We start from the raw sequence: 27819 nt of genomic DNA, 5'->3' as shown, positions 1-27819 counted from the left end.
TAGAGTTTAGTGGGTATCCAGTGTTAGGGTTATAGTTTAGTGGGTATCCAGGGTTAGAGTCTAGTGGGTATCCAGTGTTAGGGTTATAGTTTAGTGGGTATCCAGGGTTAGAGTCTAGTGGGTATCCAGGGTTAGGGTTTAGTGGGTATCTCGGGTTAGAGTTTAGTGGGTATCTAGGGTTAGAGTTTAGTGGGTATCTAGGGTTAGAGTTTAGTGGGTATCTAGGGTTAGAGTTTAGTGGGTATCTAGGGTTAGAGTTTAGTGGGTATCTAGGGTTAGAGTTTAGTGGGTATCTAGGGTTAGAGTTTAGTGGGTATCTAGGGTTAGGGTTATTGTTTAGTGGGTATCCAGGGTTAGGGTTAGTGGGTATCTAGGGTTAGGGTTAGAGTTTAGTGGGTATCTAGGGTTAGGGTTAGAGTCTAGTGGGTATCCAGGGTTAGAGTCTAGTGGGTATCCAGGGTTAGAGTCTAGTGGGTATCTAGGGTTAGAGTTTAGTGGGTATCTAGGGTTAGAGTTTAGTGGGTATCTAGGGTTAGAGTTTAGTGGGTATCTAGGGTTAGAGTTTAGTGGGTATCTAGGGTTAGAGTTTAGTGGGTATCTAGGGTTAGAGTTTAGTGGGTATCTAGGGTTAGAGTTTAGTGGGTATCTAGGGTTAGGGTTATTGTTTAGTGGGTATCCAGGGTTAGAGTTTAGTGGGTATCCAGGGTTAGAGTCTAGTGGGTATCCAGGGTTAGAGTCTAGTGTGTATCCAGGGTTAGGGTCTAGTGGGTATCCAGGGTTAGAGTCTAGTGGGTATCCAGGGTTAGAGTGTAATGAGTATCCAGGGTTAGGGTCTAGTGGGTATCCAGGGTTAGGGTTATAGTTTAGTGGGTATCCAGGGTTAGAGTCTAGTGGGTATCCAGGGTTAGAGTCTAGTGGGTATCCAGGGTTAGAGTGTAATGAGTATCCAGGGTTAGGGTCTAGTCGGTATCCAGGGTTAGGGTTATAGTTTAGTGGGTATCCAGGGTTAGGGTTATAGTTTAGTGGGTATCCAGGGTTAGAGTCTAGTGGGTATCCAGGGTTAGTGTCTAGTGGGTATCCAGGGTTAGAGTCTAGTGGGTATCCAGGGTTAGAGTCTAGTGGGTATCCAGGGTTAGAGTCTAGTGGGTATCCAGGGTTAGAGTCTAGTGGGTATCCAGGGTTAGAGTCTAGTGGGTATCCAGGGTTAGAGTCTAGTGGGTATCCAGGGTTAGAGTCTAGTGGGTATCCAGGGTTAGAGTCTAGTGGGTATCCAGGGTTAGAGTCTAGTGGGTATCCAGGGTTAGAGTCTAGTGGGTATCCAGGGTTAGAGTCTAGTGGGTATCCAGGGTTAGAGTCTAGTGGGTATCCAGGGTTAGAGTCTAGTGGGTATCCAGGGTTGGTGTCTAGTGGGTATCCAGGGTTGGTGTCTAGTGGGTATCCAGGGTTAGTGTCTAGTGGGTATCCAGGGTTAGAGTCTAGTGGGTATCATGGGTTAGAGTCTAGTGGGTATCATGGGTTAGAGTCTAGTGGGTATCATGGGTTAGAGTTTAGTGGTATCATGGGTTAGAGTTTAGTGGGTATCTAGGGTTATAGTCTAGTGGGTTTCCAGGGTTAGGGTTACAGTTTAGTGGGTTTCCAGGGTTAGAGTTTAGTGGGTTTCCAGGGTTAGAGTTTAGTGGGTTTCCAGGGTTAGAGTTTAGTGGGTTTCCAGGGTTAGAGTTTAGTGGGTTTCCAGGGTTAGAGTTTAGTGGGTTTCCAGGGTTAGAGTTTAGTGGGTTTCCAGGGCTAGAGTTTAGTGGGTATCCAGGGTTAGGGCTAGAGTTTAGTGGGTATCCAGGGTTAGGGTTAGAGTCTAGTGGGTATCCAGAGTTAGGGTTAGAGTCTAGTGGGTATCCAGGGTTAGAGTTTAGTGGGTATCTAGGGTTAGAATTTATTGGGTATCTAGGGTTAGGGTTAGAATTTAGTGGGTATCTAGGGTTAGGGTTAGAGTTTAGTGGGTATCTAGGGTTATAGTCTAGTGGGTATCCAGGGTTAGAGTTTAGTGGGTATCCAGGGTTAGGGTTATAGTCTAGTGGGTATCCAGGGTTAGAGTTTAGTGAGTATCCAGGGTTAGAGTTTAGTGGGTATCTAGGGTTAGAGTTTAGTGGGTATCTAGGGTTAGAGTTTAGTGGGTATCTAGGGTTAGAGTTTAGTGGGTATCTAGGGTTAGAGTTTAGTGGGTATCTAGGGTTAGAGTTTAGTGGGTATCTAGGGTTAGAGTTTAGTGGGCATCTAGGGTTAGAGTTTAGTGGGTATCCAGGGTTAGAGTCTAGTGGGTATCCAGGGTTAGGGTTATAGTTTAGTGGGTATCCAGGGTTAGAGTCTAGTGGGTATCCAGGGTTAGGGTTATTGTCTAGTGGGTATCCAGGGTTAGGGTTATTGTCTAGTGGGTATCCAGGGTTAGGGTCTAGTGGGTATCCAGGGTTAGAGTCTAGTGGGTATCCAGGGTTAGAGTCTAGTGGGTATCCAGGGTTAGAGTCTAGTGGGTATCCAGGGTTAGAGTCTAGTGGGTATCCAGGGTTAGAGTCTAGTGGGTATCCAGGGTTAGAGTCTAGTGGGTATCCAGGGTTAGAGTCTAGTGGGTATCCAGGGTTAGAGTCTAGTGGGTATCCAGGGTTAGAGTCTAGTGGGTATCCAGGGTTAGAGTCTAGTGGGTATCCAGGGTTAGAGTCTAGTGGGTATCCAGGGTTAGAGTCTAGTGGGTATCCAGGGTTAGAGTCTAGTGGGTATCCAGGGTTAGAGTCTAGTGGGTATCCAGGGTTAGAGTCTAGTGGGTATCCAGGGTTAGAGTCTAGTGGGTATCCAGGGTTAGAGTCTAGTGGGTATCCAGGGTTAGAGTCTAGTGGGTATCCAGGGTTAGAGTCTAGTGGGTATCCAGGGTTAGAGTCTAGTGGGTATCCAGGGTTAGAGTCTAGTGGGTATGCAGGGTTAGAGTCTAGTGGGTATCCAGGGCTAGAGTCTAGTGGGTATCCAGGGCTAGAGTCTAGTGGGTATCCAGGGCTCTGGTTTAGTGGGTATCCAGGGTTAGAGTTTAGTGGGTATCCAGGGTTAGAGTTTAGTGGGTATCTAGGGTTAGGGTTAGAGTTTAGTGGGTACCCAGGGTTAGGGTTAGAGTTTAGTGGGTATCTAGGGTTAGGGTTTAGTGGGTATCTAGGGTTAGGGTCTAGTGGGTATCCAGGGTTCGAGTCTAGTGGGTATCCAGGGTTAGAGTCTAGTGGGTATCCAGGGTTAGAGTCTAGTGGGTATCCAGGGTTAGAGTCTAGTGGGTATCCAGGGTTAGAGTTTAGTGGGTATCCAGGGTTAGAGTTTAGTGGGTATCCAGGGTTAGAGTTTAGTGGGTATCCAGGGTTAGAGTTTAGTGGGTATCTAGGGTTAGGGTTAGAGTTTAGTGAGTATTTAGGGTTAGAGTTTAGTGGGTATCCAGGGTTAAAGTCTAGTGGGTATCCAGGGTTAGAGTCTAGTGGGTATCCAGGGTTAGGGTTAGAGTTTAGTGGGTATCTAGGGTTAGAGTTTAGTGGGTATCCAGGGTTAGAGTTTAGTGGGTATCCAGGGTTAGAGTTTAGTGGGTATCCAGGGTTAGAGTTTAGTGGGTATCCAGGGTTAGAGTTTAGTGGGTATCCAGGGTTAGAGTGTAATGAGTATCCAGGGTTAGGGTCTAGTGGGTATCCAGGGTTAGGGTTATAGTTTAGTGGGTATCCAGGGTTAGAGTCTAGTGGGTATCCAGTGTTAGGGTTATAGTTTAGTGGGTATCCATTGTTAGAGTCTAGTGGGTATCCAGGGTTAGAGTCTAGTGGGTATCATGGGTTAGAGTTTAGTGGGTATCTAGGGTTAGAGTTTAGTGGGTATCTAGGGTTAGAGTTTAGTGGGTATCTAGGGTTAGAGTTTAGTGGGTATCTCGGGTTAGAGTTTAGTGGGTATCTAGGGTTAGAGTTTAGTGGGTATCTAGGGTTAGAGTTTAGTGGGTATCTAGGGTTAGAGTTTAGTGGGTATCTAGGGTTAGAGTTTAGTGGGTATCTAGGGTTAGAGTTTAGTGGGTATCTAGGGTTAGAGTTTAGTGGGTATCTAGGGTTAGAGTTTAGTGGGTATCTAGGGTTAGGGTTATTGTTTAGTGGGTATCCAGGGTTAGGGTTAGTGGGTATCTAGGGTTAGGGTTAGAGTTTAGTGGGTATCTAGGGTTAGGGTTAGAGTCTAGTGGGTATCCAGGGTTAGAGTCTAGTGGGTATCCAGGGTTAGAGTTTAGTGGGTATCCAGGGTTAGAGTGTAATGAGTATCCAGGGTTAGGGTCTAGTGGGTATCCAGGGTTAGGGTTATAGTTTAGTGGGTATCCAGGGTTAGAGTCTAGTGGGTATCCAGTGTTAGGGTTATAGTTTAGTGGGTATCCATTGTTAGAGTCTAGTGGGTATCCAGGGTTAGAGTCTAGTGGGTATCATGGGTTAGAGTTTAGTGGGTATCTAGGGTTAGAGTTTAGTGGGTATCTAGGGTTAGAGTTTAGTGGGTATCTCGGGTTAGAGTTTAGTGGGTATCTAGGGTTAGAGTTTAGTGGGTATCTAGGGTTAGAGTTTAGTGGGTATCTAGGGTTAGAGTTTAGTGGGTATCTAGGGTTAGAGTTTAGTGGGTATCTAGGGTTAGAGTTTAGTGGGTATCTAGGGTTAGAGTTTAGTGGGTATCTAGGGTTAGAGTTTAGTGGGTATCTAGGGTTAGGGTTATTGTTTAGTGGGTATCCAGGGTTAGGGTTAGTGGGTATCTAGGGTTAGGGTTAGAGTTTAGTGGGTATCTAGGGTTAGGGTTAGAGTCTAGTGGGTATCCAGGGTTAGAGTCTAGTGGGTATCCAGGGTTAGAGTCTAGTGGGTATCCAGGGTTAGAGTCTAGTGGGTATCTAGGGTTAGAGTTTAGTGGGTATCTAGGGTTAGAGTTTAGTGGGTATCTAGGGTTAGAGTTTAGTGGGTATCTAGGGTTAGAGTTTAGTGGGTATCTAGGGTTAGAGTTTAGTGGGTATATAGGGTTAGGGTTATTGTTTAGTGGGTATCCAGGGTTAGAGTTTAGTGGGTATCCAGGGTTAGAGTCTAGTGGGTATCCAGGGTTAGAGTCTAGTGGGTATCAAGGGTTAGGGTCTAGTGGGTATCCAGGGTTAGGGTTATAGTTTAGTGGGTATCCAGGGTTAGGGTTATAGTTTAGTGGGTATCCAGGGTTAGAGTCTAGTGGGTATCCAGGGTTAGAGTCTAGTGGGTATCCAGGGTTAGAGTGTAATGAGTATCCAGGGTTAGGGTCTAGTCGGTATCCAGGGTTAGGGTTATAGTTTAGTGGGTATCCAGGGTTAGGGTTATAGTTTAGTGGGTATCCAGGGTTAGAGTCTAGTGGGTATCCAGGGTTAGAGTCTAGTGGGTATCCAGGGTTAGAGTCTAGTGGGTATCCAGGGTTAGAGTCTAGTTGGTATCCAGGGTTAGAGTCTAGTGGGTATCCAGGGTTAGAGTCTAGTGGGTATCCAGGGTTAGAGTCTAGTGGGTATCCAGGGTTGGTGTCTAGTGGGTATCCAGGGTTGGTGTCTAGTGGGTATCCAGGGTTGGTGTCTAGTGGGTATCCAGGGTTGGTGTCTAGTGGGTATCCAGGGTTAGAGTCTAGTGGGTATCATGGGTTAGAGTCTAGTGGGTATCATGGGTTAGAGTCTAGTGGGTATCATGGGTTAGAGTCTAGTGGGTATCATGGGTTAGAGTCTAGTGGGTATCATGGGTTAGAGTTTAGTGGGTATCTAGGGTTAGAGTTTAGTGGGTATCTAGGGTTAGAGTTTAGTGGGTATCTAGGGTTAGAGTTTAGTGGGTTTCCAGGGTTAGAGTTTAGTGGGTATCCAGGGTTCGAGTTTAGTGGGTATCCAGGGTTAGAGTCTAGTGAGTATCCAGGGTTGGAGTCTAGTGGGTATCCAGGGTTGGAGTCTAGTGGGTATCCAGGGTTGGAGTCTAGTGGGTATCCAGGGTTGGAGTCTAGTGGGTATCCAGGGTTAGAGTCTAGTGGGTATCCAGGGTTGGAGTCTAGTGGGTATCCAGGGTTGGAGTCTAGTGGGTATCCAGGGTTGGAGTCTAGTGGGTATCCAGGGTTGGAGTCTAGTGGTTATCCAGGGTTGGAGTCTAGTGGGTATCCAGGGTTGGAGTCTAGTGGGTATCCAGGGTTGGAGTCTAGTGGGTATCCAGGGTTGGAGTCTAGTGGGTATCCAGGGTTGGAGTCTAGTGGGTATCCAGGGTTGGAGTCTAGTGGGTATCCAGGGTTGGAGTCTAGTGGGTATCCAGGGTTGGAGTCTAGTGGGTATCCAGGGTTGGAGTCTAGTGGGTATCCAGGGTTGGAGTCTAGTGGGTATCCAGGGTTGGAGTCTAGTGGGTATCTAGGGTTAGAGTTTAGTGGGTATCTAGGGTTAGAGTTTAGTGGGTATCTAGGGTTAGAGTTTAGTGGGTATCTAGGGTTAGAGTTTAGTGGGTATCTAGGGTTAGAGTTTGGTGGGTATCTAGGGTTAGAGTTTAGTGGGTATCTAGGGTTAGAGTTTATTGAGTATCTAGGGTTAGAGTTTAGTGGGTATCCAGGGTTAGGGTTATTGTTTAGTGGGTATCCAGGGTTAGGGTTAGTGGGTATCTAGGGTTAGGGTTAGAGTTTAGTGGGTATCTAGGGTTAGGGTTAGAGTCTAGTGGGTATCCAGGGTTAGAGTCTAGTGGGTATCCAGGGTTAGAGTCTAGTGGGTATCCAGGGTTAGTGTCTAGTGGGTATCCAGGGTTAGTGTCTAGTGGGTATCATGGGTTAGAGTTTAGTGGGTATCTAGGGTTAGAGTTTAGTGGGTATCTAGGGTTAGAGTTTAGTGGGTATCTAGGGTTAGAGTTTAGTGGGTATCTAGGGTTAGAGTTTAGTGGGTATCTAGGGTTAGAGTTTAGTGGGTATCTAGGGTTAGAGTTTAGTGGGTATCTAGGGTTAGGGTTAGAGTCTAGTGGGTATCTAGGGTTAGAGTTTAGTGGGTATCCAGGGTTAGAGTCTAGTGGGTATCCAGGGTTAGAGTCTAGTGGGTATCCAGGGTTAGAGTCTAGTGGGTATCCAGGGTTAGTGTCTAGTGGGTATCCAGGGTTAGTGTCTAGTGGGTATCCAGGGTTAGTGTCTAGTGGGTATCATGGGTTAGAGTTTAGTGGGTATCATGGGTTAGAGTTTAGTGGGTATCATGGGTTAGAGTTTAGTGGGTATCTAGGGTTAGAGTTTAGTGGGTATCTAGGGTTAGAGTTTAGTGGGTATCTAGGGTTAGAGTTTAGTGGGTATCTAGGGTTAGAGTTTAGTGGGTATCTAGGGTTAGAGTTTAGTGGGTATCCTGGGTTAGAGTTTAGTGGGTATCCTGGGTTAGAGTTTAGTGGGTATCCTGGGTTAGGGTTATTGTTTAGTGGGTATCCAGGGTTAGGGTTATTGTTTAGTGGGTATCCAGGGTTAGGGTTATTGTTTAGTGGGTATCCAGGGTTAGGGTTAGTGGGTATCTAGAGTTAGGGTTAGAGTTTAGTGGGTATCTAGGGTTAGGGTTAGAGTCTAGTGGGTATCTAGGGTTAGAGTTTAGTGGGTATCTAGGGTTAGAGTTTAGTGGGTATCTAGGGTTAGAGTTTAGTGGGTATCTAGGGTTAGAGTTTAGGGGGTATCTAGGGTTAGAGTTTAGTGGGTATCTAGGGTTAGAGTTTAGTGGGTATCTAGGGTTAAGGTTATTGTTTAGTGGGTATCCAGGGTTAGGGTTAGTGGGTATCTAGGGTTAGGGTTAGAGTTTAGTGGGTATCCAGGGTTAGAGTCTAGTGGGTATCCAGGGTTAGAGTCTAGTGGGTATCCAGGGTTAGAGTCTAGTGGGTATCCAGGGTTAGAGTCTAGTGGGTTTCCAGGGTTAGAGTCTAGTGGGTTTCCAGGGTTAGAGTCTAGTGGGTATCCAGGGTTCGAGTCTAGTGGGTATCCAGGGTTCGAGTCTAGTGGGTATCCAGGGTTAGGGTCTAGTGGGTATCCAGGGTTAGGGTCTAGTGGGTATCCAGGGTTAGAGTCTAGTGGGTTGTTTGTCAGGGTGGTAACCTGATGCTGGTCAGATAGTTAGGTTACCTTGTTTTCATTATGGACGAGTAACCTCTCATAGTAACCTCAGTGTTTTTTCTGGCATAGAGGATTGACAGACAATGTCAAAGAAACTGAATCAAAGCATTTAACATCAGTGTTAAGTCATGCAGCTAGTTAGCTAGTATTCTAGGCCTTCACTGCACTGTTAAGTCATGCAGCTAGTTAGCTAGTAGTCTTTCACTGCACTGTTAAGTCATGCAGCTAGTTAGCTATTAGTCTAGGCCTTCATTGCACTGTTAAGTCATGCAGCTAGTTAGCTATTAGTCTAGGCCTTCATTGCACTGTTAAGTCATGCAGCTAGTTAGCTAGTAGTCTAGGCCTTCACTGCACTGTTAAGTCATGCAGCTAGTTAGCTAGTAGTCTTTCACTGCACTGTTAAGTCATGCAGCTAGTTAGCTAGTAGTCTAGGCCTTCATTGCACTGTTAAGTCATGCAGCTAGTTAGCTAGTAGTCTTTCACTGCACTGTTAAGTCATGCAGCTAGTTAGCTATTAGTCTAGGCCTTCATTGCACTGTTAAGTCATGCAGCTAGTTAGCTATTAGTCTAGGCCTTCATTGCACTGTTAAGTCATGCAGCTAGTTAGCTAGTAGTCTAGGCCTTCACTGCACTGTTAAGTCATGCAGCTAGTTAGCTAGTAGTCTTTCATTGCACTGTTAAGTCATGCAGCTAGTTAGCTATTAGTCTAGGCCTTCATTGCACTGTTAAGTCATGCAGCTAGTTAGCTATTAGTCTAGGCCTTCATTGCACTGTTAAGTCATGCAGCTAGTTAGCTAGTAGTCTTTCACTGCAATGAGGGTTTTTTCCTCCCAGAGACTTTGTTTTTCCTCTAACTCAAATCAATGGAATTCTGCTGCCCATAACATGACGTGCACATTCCACAGTTAGAATGTCATCGCTGCCACTTTCTCACCTATTAGAACTTCTGTAATGAATCAATGTCAAAGAATCCATTTAAATTGAAACTTGGATTACAGGTTATGTCTGCTCTTATGCTATATGATACGTTGCTTTAAAGTATTCACACCCCTTGACTTTTTTCCCCCCACGTTTGTTGTTACAGCCTGAATTTAAAATTGATTAAGTTGAGATTTTGTGACACTGATCTACACACAAATACCCCAATAATGTCAAATAATAATGTTTTTTAGAAATTTGTAGAAATGTGTTAAAAATTAAAAGCTGAAATGTCTTAAGTCAGTAAGTATTCAACCCTGTTTGTTATGGCAAGCCTAATTAAGTTCAGGAGTACAAATATGCTTAACATGTCACATAATTAGTTGCATGAACTCACTCTGTGTGCAAAAATAGTGTTTAACATGATTTTTAAATGTGAACCCCATCTCTGTACCTCACACATACAATTATATGTAAGTTCCCTTAGTGGAGCAGTCCTAAATGATTTACAAGCATACCCATAACATGATGCAGCCACCACTATGCTTGAAAATATGGAGAATGGTACTCAGTAATGTATTGGATTTTCCCCAAACATAACACTTTCCAGTCAGAACAAAAAGTCAACTTTTTAAAAACTTTTTGCCAAATTCTTTTCTGTTTTACTTTAGTGCCTTTTTGCAAACAGGATCTATGTTTTGACATTTTTATACTGCACATGCTTCCTTCTTTTCACTCTGTCAATTAGGTTAGTATTGTCAAATAACATTTTATTGGTCACATACACATATTTAGCAGATGTTATTGTGGGTGTAGTGAAATGCTTGTGTTCCTAGCTCCAACAGTGCAGTAATATCTAACAATTCACAACAACACACACAAATTTAAAAGTAAAAGAATGGAATTAAGTAATATATAAATATTAGGTTCAGCAATATCGGAGTGGCATTAACTAAAATACACTTAAATAGAATACATTATATACATATGAGATGAATAAAGCAGTATTTAAACATTATTAAAGTGGCTAGTGATTCCATGTCTATGTACAGTACCAGTCACAAGTTTGGACACACCTACTCATTCCAGGGTTTTTCTGTATTTTTACAATTTTCTACATTGTAGAATAATAGTGAAGACATCAAAACTATGAAATAACACATATGAAATCATGTAGTAACCAAATAAGTGTTAAACAAATGAAAATATATTTTATATTGGAGATTCTTCAAAGTAGCCACCCTTTGCCTTGATGACAGCTTTGCACACTCTTGGCATTCTCTCAACCAGCTTCATGAGGTAGTCACCTGGAATGCATTTCAATCAACATGTGTGCCTTTTTAATTTGTGGAACTTCTTTCCTAAATGCGTTTGAGACAATGAGTTGTGTTTTGACAAGGTAAGGGTGTTTTATACAGATGATAGCCCTATTTGTTAAAATACCAAGTCCATATTATGGCAAGAACAGCTCAGATAAGCAATGACAAACGACAGTCCATCGTTACTTTAAGACATGAAGGTCAGTCAAGAACTTTGAAAGTTTGTGTGCAGTTGCAAAAACCATCAAGCTCTGTGATGAAACTGGCTCTCATGAGGACCGCCACAGGAAAGGAAGACCCAGAGTTACCTCTGCTGCAGAGGATATGTTCATTAGAGTTAACTGCACCTTAGATTGCAGCCCAAATAAATGCTTCACAGAGTTCAAGTAACAGACACATCTCAACAGCAACTGTTCAGAGGAGACTGTGAATCAGGCCATGGTCAAATTGCTGTAAAGAAACCAATACTAAAGGACACCAATAAGAAGAAGAAGAGACTTACTTGGGCCAAGAAACACGAGCAAGAAGGAGACTGATGGAGTGCTGCATCAGATGACCTGGCCTCCACAATCACCCGACCTCAACCCAATTGAGATGGTTTGGAATGAGTTGGACCGCAGAGAGAAGGGAAAGCAGCCAACAAGTACTCGGCATATGTGGGAACTCCTTCAAGACTGTTGGAAAAGCATTCCAAGTGAAGCTGGTTGAGAGAATGCCAAAAGTGTGCAAAGTTGTCATCAAGGCAAAAGTGGCTACTTTGAAGAATCTCAAATAAATATATTTTCACTTATTTAACACTATTTTTGGTTACTACATGATTCCATAAGTGTGATTACATAGTTTTGATGTGTTCGCTATTATTCTACAATGTATAAAATAAAGAAAAACCCTTGAATGAGTAGGTGTCCAAACTTTTGACTGGTACTTTATATAGAGGCAGCGTAGCCTAGTGGTTAGTGCGTTGGACTAGTAACCGAAAGGTTGCAAGATCGAATCCCCGAGCTGACAAGGTAAAAATCTGTCGTTCTGCCCCCTGAACAAGGGGCAAAACGACGGTAGTTGACGGCCTAGGAACCCACTGTTCCTAGGCCGTCATTGAAAAATAAGAATTTGTTCTTAACTGACTTGCCTAGTTAAATAAAGGTTCAATAAATAAGGTGGAGGGTAACCGGGTGGAAGCCGGCTAGTGATGGCAAAGTAACTAGATGTTGTTGATCCATCCTCAGTTTTCTCCTTCCACAGCCATTCAATTCTGTAACTGTTTTAAAATCACCATTGGCCTCATGGTGAAATCCCTGAGCAGTTTCCTTCCTCTCCGGCAACTGAGTTAGGAAGGATGCCTGTATCTTTGTAGTGACTGGGTGTATTGATACACCATCAACAGTGTAATTAATAACTTCACCATGCTCAAAGGGATATTCAATGTCTGCTTTTTTTTTTTTTACCCATCTACCAATAGGTGACCTTCTTTGTGAGACATTGGAAAACCTCCCTGGTCTTTGTGGTTGAATCTGTGTTTGAAATTCACTGCTCGACTGAGGGACTTTACAGATAATTGTATGTGTGGGGTACAGAGATGAGGTAGTCATTCAAAAATCAATGCCATAACAAAATGATTAAATACTTATTGACTCAAGACATTTCAGCTTTTCTTTTTTAATTAATTTGGAAAAAAAGAAAATAACTCCACTTCGACTTTCATGGGATATTGTGTGTAGGCCAGTGACCCCCCCCCCCCCCCCAAAAAAATATCTAAATTTAGTCCATTTTAAATTCAGGCTGTTAGACACAACACGTGGAAGAAGTCAATGGGTGTGAATAGTATCTGAAGGAACTGTGCATCACCACCTTACCCCTGTATGTATGTACTGTAGCTTTACAATGTGATCTCACTCATAACACTCTTGTCTCTCTCTAAATAAGGACCTGGTAATTGCTTGGCGTTTCCCTCTCGGAGTTGGTATTAACGATTTCCTGTCTTGTAATTTGTTGGTCCTTTATGAGTCATGATATGGATGCTGGGTGTTTTCTTCAGTCAGCTGGGCGCCAGTGTAGGCCTGGCTATATATATATATATATATACCACCAGAGTCTGGGTGTGTCTGGACCTGTCTGCCAGGGTTGGCAGTGAGTGGACGGTAACAGTCCTAATCTACCCTGGTTTAGCTTGGTTTGCAGCTGAGCTGAGTGATTCCATTTACGCCTGCAGAGAGAAATTGAGAGGTAGCCAAGGTAGTGTCACCTCTAATACACTCTGAGGAGTCTTTTCTTTTTTTACCTAGCCTCCGACATGTACGGATCTGACTGACTGAATGGTTGAGGTGTGTGTGTGTGTGTGTGTGTGATGGGCTTTAGTAGTGTTGTACATAACTGCAGCTTTCTTTCAACTGATTTACTTAACACATGATCACTGTTAGTATCTCTGTCTGATGTTCAGGCAGGAACTGTTGTTAGTGACTGTTCTGATATCCCTGTGGCATAGGGCAGGGCTATTCAACTCTTACCTGACCAGGTCTGGAGTACTTCTGGTTTTCTTTTCTACCTGGTAACATACCTGGTGTCCCAGGTCTAAGTCAGTCCCTGATTTAGAGGAGAACAATGTAAAATGGCAGAAGAACTGACCCGCCTGGTGTCCCAGGTCTAAGTCAGTCCCTGATTAGAGGGGAACAATGTAAAATGGCAGTAGAACTGACCCGCCTGGTGTCCCAGGTCTAAGTCAGTCCCTGATTTAGAGGAGAACAATGTAAAATGGCAGTAGAACTGACCCGCCTTTTATTAAACTAGGCAAGTCAGTTAAGAACAAATTCTTATTTTCAATGACGGCCTAGGAACAGTGGGTTAACTGCCTTGTTCAGGGGCAGAACAACAGATTTTTACCTTGTCAGCTCGGGGATTCGATCTTGCAACCTTTCAGGTTACTAGTCCAACGCTCTAACCACTAGGCTACGCTGCTGGTTACTAGTCCAATGCTCTAACCACTAGGCTACCTGCTGGTTACTAGTCCAATGCTCTAACCACTAGGCTACGCTGCTGGTTACTGGCCCAACACTCTAACCACTAGGCTACCTTTCGGTTACTAGTCCAACGCTCTAACCACTAGGCTACGCTGCCGCCCCTATAAATCAGTTCCCCTCTAATCAGGGACTATGTAAAATGGCAGTAGAACTGATTTCCAGGTCCAGAGTTAATTTAGAGATGTATAGGCCCCTCTACAGAGCTCTGCTATGGGCAGGAGTATCACTAAATTAATCACAAACAATTTTGAAGCTGAGCCGTTTATTCGTGCTCTGCTGCTGCAGTACAGTCATATATCTGACTAAGATCATAACATGGGTGTCAGAAGTACTTAAACCTCTGTCCCAATATAAAGACAGGAGAGATTTATTTCACAGAAAATTAATAAAAGTTCCTTGAGTTGTCCGAGTTTTTAGAGTGACGGAAAGTAGCCAACAGCTAACTTGCTCTCTCATGTCCCTTCGTTGAGCAGAGCAGGCCCAAGAGGAGCCGTTGCTATGGATACGTAGACTCAGAGCCATGAGCAGAGCGAGCTGTGTACAAGGAGGGAGAAATGACTGACTGAGAGAAGCAGCTAATGGATTTACTAATATGGGGGGGGGGGAGTTATTTCTGGTTTCGGTGCCGGGCCTTAAATGTTGCAGAAGCAATCGGGCCTGGGCCTGAACGTTATGGGCATGGGTAGGGCTTGGGCTTAAAATTCATGCCCGTGCAGGGCTCTAGTCTGCTGGTGTGTTGCTCAGTGAGGCTCAGGCCTAGTGTTCTCTTCTCTAAGCAGTGGCCAGCCGTGCTAACGCGTAGACAAAAGGGAATGTTCATCCCGTCACTGTTTTGCTGCTCCCGAACATGATCTTTTAACAAAACTAAGGTGATACAATGAATCACAACGTTAGGGACGACACGAGCTTGGCTAAATCAGGTGGTCACCATAGAGATGTACTAGAGAGATTTATCATTTCTTTCTAATAGCAGCTTCTGTGACAGAATGGGAATCTCCATTAAGGGCTATCAGGCTTTGGTATAAATGTGTGCTCTATCCAACTCTATGGTTGTCAGCCATGTCTCTGACCCATCCCACTGCGCCTCTCTCTCTCTCTCTCTCTCTCTCTCTCTCTCGCTCTCTCTCGCTCTCTCTCACCTTGACAGCCCCCGGGAACGAGGACACGGTCACGTTTCGGCGTGAGCGTAGTACGTTCCGTCGGCAGGCGGTGCGGCGGCGGCACAACGCGGGGAGTAACCCCACGCCCCCCTCCTCCCTCATCGGATCACCTCTCAGGTACGCTCCGCAATGCATGCTGGGCCGTCCACGGACAGGCTCAGGGGTCAGGGTTAGCTGTGCATGTTGGCTAACGGACATGGAGGGAGTCCGGGAGGGTACCCTTTGCAGTGTATGTTGGGTAAAGGACAGGGATATGGGGTTTCTAGGTAGAGCTGTGCATGTTGGGTAATAGACATGGTCAAAGGTGGGGCTCGGGGGTTAGGGTCATGCAACAGGTTGCCACTCTTCCCTTCCATCAAACTCTTTCCCACTCGTTCCTTCCTCTAACACCAGTGTCGGTCCTGTCCTGTCACTGGAAGGCAGGGAGGGGGATTAGGTCCTGTCCTGTCACTGGAAGGCAGGGAGGGGGATTTGGTCCTGTCCTGTCACTGGAAGGCAGGGAGGGGGATTAGGTCCTGTCCTCTACGCTGGAAGGCAGGGAGGGGGATTTGGTCCTGTCCTGTCACTGGAAGGCAGGGAGGGGGATTTGGTCCTGTCCTGTCACTGGAAGGCAGGGAGGGGGATTAGGTCCTGTCCTCTACGCTGGAAGGCAGGGAGGGGGATTTGGTCCTGTCCTGTCACTGGAAGGCAGGGAGGGGGATTAGGTCCTGTCCTCTACGCTGGAAGGCAGGGAGGGGGATTAGGTCCTGTCCTGTCACTGGAAGGCAGGGAGGGGGATTTGGTCCTGTCTTCTACGCTGGAATGCAGGGAGGAGGATTTGGTCCTGTCTTATACACTGGAATGCAGGGAGGAGGATTAGGTCCTGTCTTCTACACTGGAATGCAGGGAGGAGGATTAGGTCCTGTCTTCTACACTGGAATGCAGGGAGGAGGATTTGGTCCTGTCTTCTACGCTGGAATGCAGGGAGGAGGATTTGGTCCTGTCTTATACGCTGGAATGCAGGGAGGAGGATTAGGTCCTGTCTTCTACACTGGAATGCAAGGAGGAGGATTTGGTCCTGTCTTCTACACTGAAATGCAGAGAGGAGGATTTGGTCCTGTCTTCTACACTGGAATGCAGGGAGGAGGATTAGGTCCTGTCTTCTACACTGGAATGCAGGGAGGAGGATTAGGTCCTGTCTTCTACACTGGAATGCAGGGAGGAGGATTTGGTCCTGTCTTCTACACTGGAATGCAGGGAGGAGGATTTGGTCCTGTCTTCTACACTGGAATGCAGGGAGGAGGATTAGGTCCTGTCTTCTACACTGGAATGCAGGGAGGAGGATTAGGTCCTGTCTTCTACACTGGAATGCAGGGAGGAGGATTAGGTCCTGTCTTCTACACTGGAATGCAGGGAGGAGGATTTGGTCCTGTCTTCTACACTGGAATGCAGGGAGGAGGATTTGGTCCTGTCTTCTACACTGGAATGCAGGGAGGAGGATTTGGTCCTGTCTTCTACACTGGAATGCAGGGAGGAGGATTTGGTCCTGTCTTCTACACTGGAATGCAGGGAGGAGGATTTGGTCCTGTCTTCTACACTGGAATGCAGGGAGGAGGATTAGGTCCTGTCTTCTACACTGGAATGCAGGGAGGAGGATTTGGTCCTGTCTTCTACACTGGAATGCAGGGAGGAGGATTTGGTCCTGTCTTCTACACTGGAATGCAGGGAGGAGGATTTGGTCCTGTCTTCTACACTGGAATGCAGGGAGGAGGATACATTGTACCATGGCCTCATGGTGCATGATGTGTTTCTCTCTGCCTCCGACTCGTTCCATCCTCCTGCATTATTTTAACTTTTCTTTGTGTTTGCTGTTTGTTTCTCTTTTGGGGTTTTCAGTCTGTTTCTCCTTTACTTCCCAAATCAAATCTTTCCATTTCCTGTGTTATTTGGAGCAGAAACAAGGGAACTCCTAACAGACAAAATCAGAGCTGGGCTGGTGTTTTGAGACTGTTTAGCATTTTGAATCTTATTGACCCCAGACTGCCAATGGCTGACAGGCTGCTTTCCCCTCGTTTAACATTTCAGTGGCTATGTAACATTTAGAAATGTGATCTTGCAGGGGAATAGCACAAAAACTTATTTGACTATAGTTATGTCCAGGAATGTGCAGTAGCATATGGTTGAAGATTCCCAAGACATTAGATAAGCTAGGACACCTCTGTGGTTGGAAGGGTCACTTTCTGACGGAAAATGGGATGAAATAAATGAGTAAAATCTACACGGCTTCCAGTGCCAAGACCAGAACATCTGGGGACAATTTGTCAAAGGACATAGCGTTTTGTACGACAAATATAGTCTGCATCTACCTGGAGGGGAAAGGAGAGGAAGCTGACTGTTTAAAGTATAGATTTTAAAGATGATGGACGGATGCTATAGTATCGACATCCCTCCCTCTGGAGTGCATCCTGAGGACACTAACCTGCCAGGTCAGGACGCTTTGTCTTATTGAGCCGATCGAGCTGAAGCACACTGCCATGCATATCTCTGAGAGGGATGGTATGGAAGCTAACAGTAGAGGCTTGTAGTGGAGGGTATACTCACTTCTTAATCCCCGTGATGGGTATCAAGATAGTGTAGTGGAGGTATACGCGGGTATCAATTAATACAACTGATAGAAAAGATCACAATGTTTAGCTTAAAATGTTGATAAACCTATATTTATTCACATTTTAGGTGCAGCAATGTGCGCACGGCGGTAAGCGTGTGAATGTTCCAAAAAATGCAATTTGCAGGAAAAAACATTATTCTAAAATGCACACCGGCACATGGAAGCGGTTTCATGGACAGATGGAAATATCCGTTGTAGAAAGAAGGGGAGATCTAAAGATGCAACAACTATCGTAGGTTGCTATTAGAGACCAGGATAATGCCTTTGGTTGCTAGACAATGAAAGAAAACCAATAGAACAAGGAGAACATTTTGAGGAATCAATCAAATGTATTTATAAAGAGCTTCTTACATCAGCTGATGTCTCAAAGTGCTGTACAGAAACCCAGCCTAAAACCCCAAACAGCAAGCAATGCAGGTGTAGAAGCACGGTGGATAGGGAAAAACTCCCTAGAAAGGCCAGAACCTAGGAAGAAACCTAGAGAGGAACCAGGCTATGAGGGGTGGCCAGTCCTCTTCTGGCTGTGCCGGGTGGAGATTATAACAGGGCTAGGTGCCTGTACTATAGAAACACAGCTAACCAAACAACAGGGCTAGGTGCCTGTACTATAGAAACACAGCTAACCAAACAACAGGGCTAGGTGCCTGTACTATAGAAACACAGCTAACCAAACAACAGGGCTAGGTGCCTGTACTATAGAAACACAGCTAACCAAACAACAGGGCTAGGTGCCTGTACTATAGAAACACAGCTAACCAAACAACAGGGCTAGGTGCCTGTACTATAGAAACACAGCTAACCAAACAACAGGGCTAGGTGCCTGTACACTTGAATTAAAGGGTAACTACACAAAAAAAAAACGGCGGGCCGGTTTTTTGTTTTTGTTTGCTAAATTAGAGTATACCCACATCTCCAGACACCACTGGAGACTTGGGATGCGTCCCAAATGACAGCATATTCCCTATATAGTGCACTACTTTTGACCAGGTTCCGACAGGGCGCCATATAGATTATAGGCAATAAGATGCCATTTGGGACGCATCCTTGGCCAACCAGACTCCTGCTTCTCCCTCCTGCTCCTCCTCCATGTACCAGCCTTCTATTGGTGTACCAGCCTCCTGCTTCTCCCTCCTGCTCCTCCTCCCTGTACCAGCCTTGTATTGGTGGACCAGCCTTGTATTGGTGGACCAGCCTCTTGCTCCTCCTCCGTGGACCGGCCTTGTAGTGGTGGACCGGCCTTGTAGTGGTGGACCGGCCTTGTATTGGTGGACCAGCCTTGTATTGGTGGACCAGCCTCCTGCTTCTCCCTCTTGCTCCTCCTCCGTGGACCAGCCTTCTAGTGGTGGACCGGCCTTCTAGTGGTGGACCGGCCTTCTAGTGGTGGACCGGCCTTCTAGTGGTGGACCGGCCTTCTAGTAGTGGACCGGCCTTCTAGTGGTGGACCGGCCTTCTAGTGGTGGACCAGCCTTCTAGTGGTGGACCGGCCTTCTAGTGGTGGACCGGCCTTCTAGTAGTGGACCGGCCTTCTAGTGGTGGACCGGCCTTCTAGTGGTGGACCAGCCTTCTAGTAGTGGACCAGCCTTCTAGTAGTGGACCAGCCTTCTAGTAGTGGACCGGCCTTCTAGTGGTGGACCAGCCTTCTAGTAGTGGACCGGCCTTCTAGTGGTGGACCGGCCTTCTAGTGCTGTACCGGCCTTCTAGTAGTGGACCGGCCTTCTAGTAGTGGACCGGCCTTCTAGTGGTGGACCGGCCTTCTAGTGGTGGACCGGCCTTCTAGTGGTGGACCGGCCTTCTAGTGGTGGACCGGCCTTCTAGTGCTGGACCGGCCTTCTAGTGCTGGACCGGCCTTCTAGTGCTGGACCGGCCTTCTAGTGGTGGACCGGCCTTCTAGTGGTGGACCGGCCTTCTAGTGCTGGACCGGCCTTCTAGTGGTGGACCGGCCTTCTAGTGGTGAACCGGCCTTCTAGTGGTGGACCGGCCTTCTAGTGGTGGACCGGCCTTCTAGTGGTGGACCGGCCTTCTAGTGGTGGACCGGCCTTCTAGTGCTGGACCGGCCTTCTAGTGCTGGACCGGCCTTCTAGTGCTGGACCGGCCTTCTAGTGGTGGACCGGCCTTCTAGTGGTGGACCGGCCTTCTAGTGCTGGACCGGCCTTCTAGTGGTGGACCGGCCTTCTAGTGGTGAACCGGCCTTCTAGTGGTGGACCGGCCTTCTAGTGGTGGACCGGCCTTCTAGTGGTGGACCGGCCTTCTAGTGGTGGACCGGCCTTCTAGTGCTGTACCGGCCTTCTAGTGGTGGACCGGCCTTCTAGTGGTGAACCGGCCTTCTAGTGGTGGACCGGCCTTCTAGTGCTGTACCGGCCTTCTAGTGGTGGACCGGCCTTCTAGTGGTGGACCGGCCTTCTAGTGGTGGACCGGCCTTCTAGTAGTGGACCGGCCTTCTAGTGGTGGACCGGCCTTCTAGTGGTGGACCGGCCTTCTAGTGGTGGACCGGCCTTCTAGTGGTGGACCGGCCTTCTAGTGGTGGACCGGCCTTCTAGTAGTGGACCGGCCTTCTAGTGGTGGACCGGCCTTCTAGTGGTGGACCGGCCTTCTAGTAGTGGACCGGCCTTCTAGTGGTGGACCGGCCTTCTAGTGGTGGACCAGCCTTCTCCCTCCTGCTTCTCCTCCCTGTACCAGACTTCTAGGGGCGGACCCTATCACCTACTGTATCTCTGACTGAATACACGTCCTCATCCTTTCCTGTGTACTTTCTTAGTCTGCGATTTTATAAATGTCCTATTGGGTTCCCTGTTCTTATTCGCGCAACATATTTCCCCTGATACAGCTTATCTGATATTTAAAACATTTTATATCTAACTAGTGTTTATCTCCTTCCTCCACATCTCATCTGTCTTGTAACCGTGCTTCACCTCCCATACTGTCTACTGTATCTCCTCTTTCTCCCTGTCCTCGTTCCCATGTCCCCCTCTCCTCCTCTCCCTGTCACTCTTCTCCTCCGTTCAGTCTTCAGGAGGCTCTCAGCCAGGCCTCCCAGCCTTCTACTTCCCAGGTGAAAGGTCAGCCGTCCAGAACCCCGTCCCAGGTGACCGTGCTGAGCGCTAGCGCCTCCCTGCTGGCCAGGAATGGAAGTGCACACCTGGAGGGCTCTCAGGACAAGGCCTCTACCGTAGGCACTACCAGCCTGCAGGATGACTTCGGTAGGGAAGTGTAACATGATGTAGTACAATACCCACAATGCACTACCAGCCTGCAGGATGACTTCGGTAGGGAAGTGTAACGTGATGTACTACGGTACCCACAATGCTGTACCAGTCTGCAGGATGACTTCGGTAGGGAAGTGTAACATAATGCTCTACCAGCCTGCAACAAAACATCAGTAGGGAAGTGTAACATAATGCTCTACCAGCCTGCAATAAGACATCGGTAGGGAAGTGTAACATAATGCTCTACCAGCCTGCAACAAGACATCAGTAGGGAAGTGTAACATAATGCTCTACCAGCCTGCAACAAGACATCAGTAGGGAAGTGTAACATAATGCTCTACCAGCCTGCAACAAGACATCGGTAGGTGGGAGATGAAGGGAGATCAGTGCTGATCTGGGATTAGTTTATTAGTCTATCCTTTTTAGATCATAATGAATATGACGGGAAGGAACTGATCCTAAGCTGACGGGCTTTGTGAAGACTGAACATGTTCATGGCAAGAGTCCCACTTGGGTGAGAACAGTGTTCTAGCATGATGAACTACATTACCCATAATGCTCTGAGTAATATGTAGCATGGTGTCCTGTGATAGGGACTGGTTGGTTACCTGGGTGGTTGGTTGGTTAGTATAATGTTTTTTATTTTATTTATTTCACCTTTATTTAACCAGGTAGGCCAGTTTAGAACAAGTTCTCATTTACAATTGTGACCTGGCCAAGACAAAGCAAAGCAGCGCGACACAAACAACAACACAGAGTTACACATGGAATAAACAAACGTACAGTCAATAACACAATAGAAAAATCTATATACAGTGTGAGCAAATGAAGTAAGGAGGTATGACAATAAATAGGCCATAGTGGTGAAATAATTACAATTTGGCATTAACACTGGAGTGATAGATGTGTAGATGATGATGTGCAAGTAGAGATGCTGGGGTGCAAAAGAGCAAAAATAAATAACAATATGGGGATTTTTATTTAAAAAATATATTTTACCTTTATTTAACTAGGCAAGTCAGTTAAGGGGACATTCTTATTTTCAATGACGGCCTAGTAACAGTGGCTTAACTGCCTTGTTCAGGGGCGGAAGGACAGATTTTGTACCTTGTCAGCTCGGGGATTCGATCTGCCAACCTTTCGGTTACTAGTCCAACACTCTAACCACCAGGCTACGCTGCCGCCCCAAGGTAGTTGAATGGGCTATTTACAGATGGGCTGTGTACAGGTACCGTGATCGGTGAGCTGCTCTGACAGCTGATGCTTAAAGTTAGTGAGGGAGATATAAGTCTCCAACTTCAGTGATTTTTGCAATTCGTTCCAGTCATTGGCAGCAGAGAACTGGAAGGACAGGTGGCCGAAGTGTTGGCTTTGGGGGTGACCAGTGAGATATACCTGCTGGAGCGCGTGCTGCGGGTGGGTGCTGCTATGGTGACCAGTGAGCTGAGATAAGGCGGGGCTTTACCTAGCAAAGACTTATAGATGACCTGGAGCCAGTGGGTTTGGCGACGAATATGAAGCGAGGGCCAGCCAATGAGAGCATACAGGTCGCAGTGTTGGGTAGTATATGGGGCTTTGGTGACAGATGGCACTGTGATAGACTGCATCCAATTTGCTGAGTAGAGTGTTGGAGGCTATTGTGTAAATGACATCGCCGAAGTCAAGGACGGGTAGGATGGTATGTTTGGCAGCAGGAGGCTTTATTGCGAAATAGGAAGCCGATTCTAGATTTAATTTTGGATTGGAGATGCTTAATGTGAGTCTTGAAGGAGAGTTTGCAGTCTAACCAGACACCCACATATTCTAAGTCAGAAACGTCCAGAGTAGTGATGCTGGACAGGCGGGCAGGTGTGGGCAGCGATCGGTTGAAGAGCATGCATTTAGTTTTACTGGCATTTAAGAGCAGTTGGAGGCTAGTGGAAGGAGAGTTGTATGGCATTGAAGCTCATCTGGAGGGTAGTTAACAGTGTCCAAGAAGGGCCAGAAGTATACAGAATGGTGTCGTCTGCATAGAGGTGGATCAGAGAATCACCAGCAGCAAGAGCGACACCGTTGATGTAAACAGAGAAGAGAGTCGGCCCCAGAATTGAACCCTGTGGCACCCCCATATAGACTGCCAGAGGTCCGGACAACAGGCCCTCCGATTTCACACACTGAACTCTATCAGAGAAGTAGTTGGTGAACCAGGCGAGGCAGTCATTTGAGAAACCAAGGCTATTGAGTCTGCCGATAAGAATGTGGTGATTGACAGAGTCGAAAGCCTTGGCCAGGTCGATGAAGACGGCTGCACAGTATTGTCTCTTATCGATGGCGGTTATGATATCGTTTAGGACCTTGAGAGTGGCTGAGGTGCACCCATGACCAGCTCGGAAACCAGATTGCATAGCGGAGAAGGTAGCATGGCAAGAGGGAATCCCAACCATAGAGATCCTATTCAATTACTAGAGGGGCTAGGTCAGGGATGGGAACCCCCCCCCCATATGTACTATTGAGCGTTAGAATAGTAGAATAGACAAGGTGACATTTTGGAGTTGTGCGTCAGCAGTTAACATTTTTATTTTATTTTTTTAATCCCACATTTCATTGTCTCATCGTTGCAACTCCCGTACGGGTGTCGAGAGGATCCAGGTTTCGGAGGACCCGAAACACAACCCAACCAAGCCGCACTGCTTCTTGACACAATGCCCACTTAACCTGGAAGCCAGCCACACACCGTACACCTGGCGACCGTGTCAGAGATCACTACGCCCGGCCCGCCACAGGACTGGAACCCAGGATCTCTAGTGGCACAGCTGGCACTGCGATGCAGAGTCTTAGACCACTGAGCCACTCGGAGGACAACGTCAGCAGTTTTTCACTTGTTATGATGAAGTCAGTCTATCGGCCGGCTATCTAAACTTGTAGTAATCATGGTTACAGACCGGCGGACCCCAATTGATTTTGTTAGTCACTCAGTCAAATATTATTATTAAAATTGCTAAATCTTCTCTCCTCCCCATAGAGAATTGCAGCAAACTTGCCACTAAAATGTTTTGCTCGCATTGTGGCGGGGCTCCCCCCCCCCATCAACAAAATGTTGCTTAGGGCCTCCAAAAGGCTCTGACCGGCTCTGACTATGGATGTGGGTACACAAACCCCCGAGCCACTGTGCCTCATGAGTTCAGATTTGTTTGTGCCCCCCCACCCCAATCAAAGTTGTCCGTCCCTGTCATAAACCCTTACAGTTCAAGAATGGGTTTAAAATGGCAGCCATATTGGTCCGGGAAGAATCCAAACCAGTTTAATTGGAGTTAATGGCTGTAGAGGCAGAATCCTGATTTTTGCGCTGAACAAAAATATAAACTAAACATGTAAAGTGTTGGTTCCATGTTTTTAAAAGACCCAAGAAATTTTACATACGCGGAAAAAGCTTATTTCTCTCAAATGTTGTGCACAAATTTGTTTACATCCCTGTTAATGGGCATTTTTCCTTTCCTAAGATAATCCATCCACCTGACAGGTGTGACATATCAAGTAGCTGATTAAACAGCATGATCATTACACAGGTGTACATGTGCTGGGGACAATAAAAGGCCACTCTAAAATGTTCAGTTTTGTGTCACAACACAATGCCACAGATGTCAGTTTTGAGGGAGCGTGCAATTGGCATGATGCTGACTGAAGGAATTTCCACCAGAGCTGTTGCCAGAGAATTTACTGTTAATTTCTCTACCATAAGCCGCCTCCAACATCATTTTAGAGAATCTGGCAGTATATCCAACCAGCATCACAACCGCAGACCACACCAGCCCTCCACAACCATCTCAGGAAAGCTCATCTGCGTGCTCGTCGTCCTCACCTGGGTCTTGACCCTGACTGCAGTTCCGCGTTGTAACCAACTTCAGTGGGCAAATGCTCACCTTCAATGACCACTGTCATGCTGGAGAATTGTGCTCTTCATGGATGAATCACGGTTTCAACTGTACCAGGTAGATGGCAGACAGCATGTATGGTATCTTGTGGGTGAGCGGTTTGCTGATGTCAACGTTGTGAACAGAGTGCCCCATGGTGGCGGTGGGGTTATGGTATGGGCAGGCATAACCTACGGACAACGAACAGGCTTCTATTTTATTGACGGCAATTCGTATTCACAGAGATTCTGTGCTGAGATCCCTGAGACCCATAGTCGTGCCGCCATCACCTCATGTTTCAGCATGATAATGCACGGCCCCATGTCGCAAGGATCTGAACACAATTCCTGGAAGCTGAAAATGTCCCAGTTCCGTGGCCAGCATACTCACCAGACATGTCACCCATTGAGCATGTTCGGGATGCTCTGGATTGACGTGTACAACAGCGTGTTCCAGTTCCCGCCCGTATCCAGCAACTTCACACAGCCATTGAAGAGGACTGAGACAACATTCCACAATCAACAGCCTGATCAACTCTATGTAAAGGAGATGTGTCACGCTGCATGAGGCAAATAGTGGTCACACCAGATACTGACTGGTGTTCTGACCCAATCCCCTACTTTTTTTTTTTTTAAAGGTATCTGTAACCAACCGATACATATCTGTATTCCCAGTCATGTGAAATCCAGAGATTAGGGTCTAAGGAATATATTTAAATTGACTGATTTTCCTTATTTGAACTAACTATTTTTGCTCAGTGTACTGAATGAAAGCATGTGATGTATCAGAAGTTGGGATTGTCAACCTTAAATTTCATATTTTTTGTTTTTATACCAGTTTTCTGTATAAATAGCCTCTAAAATATCTGTAAACAGACTAGTTTTTGTTGTCTTGGAAAGCTGTGAGTCCTATTATATGATACATTATCAGTACTTGTTGCATTTACAACTGGTCTGTCCTGTCATCAACTGATGTCAACCAGTGTATTGATGTGGATTGACTGTATTGTTTCAGTGGAATGGTGGCATATTGACAGTTAATGGAAAAACATGTATAGAATCATTCCTGTAAAACCGGCAGGCTAGCTAACAAACATACAGTGTAGATAAAGTCTTCAAATTCATTATTTTACACAATATCTCATCACAGCACTGTCTGGCCATGGTTGACCTAACAACCCTGACCAAAATGGCTGCCCTTTATTGCATCATAAGAAGGTTCATGACCATTCTAGAATTCTATGATCACAACATTCTGTCTGTAGTCAATATTTTGTTCTTGTAGTACCTTTTTTGTTGATTGGTACTGGATGTAAAACAGTTTTTGTCAAACCTCAACTAGCCACTGTGGCTTGGCGGATATGACGAGGCACCACTGACTAGACATTTAGTTTGAAGTCGCCAAAGATCGCGATCGACTTTTTTCCCCCGTTGATTGTTGGACTGATGTCATCAGCCAATGAGATCAGAGTGTGTGGGACTAACTACGGGTGGTCATTGGTTGCATCCCAAATCGCACCCTATTCCTTACATATGGTACTACCTGGTTAAAAGTAGTGCACTAATGAAGGGCAGTGGTCACCAACCAGTCGATCGCGACCGACAGTTTGATCTCTAAGGCATTCCTATTTGATCACAAAAAACCAACGATAAAGCCTTCCATTCCTATTTATTTAATTTGTCTCGTTTAAATCGTCTCGCGCTGTTGATGTTAGGGGGCACTTGTTTCAGCTGCCCTGCATGCTGGGTAGGAGAAGTGTTCCCATTTTGTTATAATTTAATGTGTTTGAAGATACAAATCAAGTGCATCTGAAGGCGTACCGCTGGCAAATCGAATAGATTACAGAGTCTGCAGTTTACTCGAGCGCACAGCAAAATGTATATTGAGAGATTTCAACTCTTTAAAAAAAAAAAAAAAACAGGACTAGAGAGAGACTGTCAACAAATACAGCAAAAGAGCGACTGTTTTTATGTGTAAAGCCTTGTTCACGCCGGTTGCGTCAAAGTGTTTTGCCTGCCGGCAGAAGTCCATTTAATTTCAATCGGCTGTGACTCATCTGCCCGGTTGCTGCATAGCTGCGGGAAATGGGGATGTTGATGATGCTTCCTCTTATAAATCAGAATACATTTTAACAAATGAATTAAATAAATAGTTTATTCATTATTATGTTTTTATTTTATTTTTTCGATTTAAAATTTTTTTTTAAAAATGATTACAAAATTAGCACACTGACCCTTCATGGATTATTTTTTTTAAACATTTGTGCTTTTCTTTGGTAATTCTTTGTAAACCACAGAATAAGTTGGTAATGTGTAGTGTGGTTCTTTTTGTTGTTATGGGGCGCATGGATTGTGAAGACTCATTTTAAAATAGACCGTACGGCAATAACCTATGTACACGCGACGTAAGTGTTGATTCAGCATGGTCATCTTTATTTACTACACTTCTCCAACACCTTAAGTCGGTTTTCTAATCAGAGTAACGGGCTGTGTTGTTCTGTGTTGTGATTCCAGGGAAGAACACTTCCTCCTTGTACGAGGCGGAGGGATGTGACATGTCCCTGGTTAACTTTGAACCTGCAACGCGACGCGCCTCCAATAACATATGGTTAGTTCATCAACCACAACAGAGAATGGTCTGCGTCTGAAAATGGTTCCCTATTCCCTATATAGTACACTACTTTTGACCAGAGCCCTGGTCTACTACCATTTTTTGAAGTCACCTTGTCCTTGTTTCACCTCAACAGGGACACAGACCCCCACCTCTCCAGATCTACCTCAGTTCGCTTCTACCCTCATGACCTGGTGAGTGATCATCGTGTGTGTGTGTGTAGTCTGTTTTGACTCGACGTCAAAGTTATTTAGTTTTTACCATCCCATTAACTGTCGCTTCTGTGGAGACAGCGTTTTCTAAATTTAAACTCATTAAGAACAATGGAAGCAGTAGGCTCTCGGTTTGATATGAGCTTTTCACTTCCTGAGTCATCTCTGGCATCGTCGTACTTTCAATCTGTTTCTTTTTCTTTTTCAAGACCAGACGCACTTTTTTTCAGTCCCATTCCTGAAGCCCAAGAAACACTTATCTTCCTGGTACATATGGACATTAAAAATATGTATCAATTACTTTTTTTGGAGGGTTACTGTATCAACTACAGTACCAGTCGAAGTTAGGACACACCTGCGCATTCCAAGGGGTTTTCTTACATTTTTTTACAACTATTTTCAACATTGTAGAATAATAGTAAAGACATCAAAACTATGATATAACACGTATAGTAACCAATCATGCAGTAACCAAAAAAAAGTGTTAAACAAATCAAAATATATTTTAGATTCTTCAAAGTAGCCACCCTTTGCCTTGATGACAGCTTTGCATTCTCTTAACCAGCTTCATGAGGTAGTCACCTGGAATGCATTTCTATTTACAGGTGTGCCTTGTTAAAAGTTAATTTGTGGAAATTCTTTCCTTAATGCGTCAGTTGTGTTGTAACAAGGTAGGGTTGGTGTACAGAAGATAGACATATTTGGTAAAAGACCAAATCTGTATTATGGCA

The 27819-nt window shown here is 45.6% G+C and overlaps 1 protein-coding gene across 3 annotated transcripts in view; it reads left to right on the top strand.

Moving 5' to 3' along the window:
- Positions 1-27819, top strand: part of pcnx1 (pecanex 1) — a 175164-nt gene that overhangs the window by 97387 nt on the left and 49958 nt on the right. For all 3 annotated transcript variants that reach the window (XM_045707680.1, XM_045707656.1, XM_045707701.1), the window contains 4 exons: positions 14514-14643; positions 20177-20370; positions 26780-26873; positions 27013-27070. In XM_045707680.1, the coding sequence (XP_045563636.1) occupies positions 14514-14643; positions 20177-20370; positions 26780-26873; positions 27013-27070 (476 nt within the window). The remainder of the gene's footprint in view (positions 1-14513; positions 14644-20176; positions 20371-26779; positions 26874-27012; positions 27071-27819) is intronic.

The sequence above is a fragment of the Salmo salar genome, chromosome ssa01 (assembly GCF_905237065.1).
Source record: "Salmo salar chromosome ssa01, Ssal_v3.1, whole genome shotgun sequence".
Lineage (NCBI taxonomy): Eukaryota > Metazoa > Chordata > Actinopteri > Salmoniformes > Salmonidae > Salmo > Salmo salar.
Note: the sequence above shows the minus strand (reverse complement) of the source record. Positions and strands in the feature narration are given on the sequence as shown.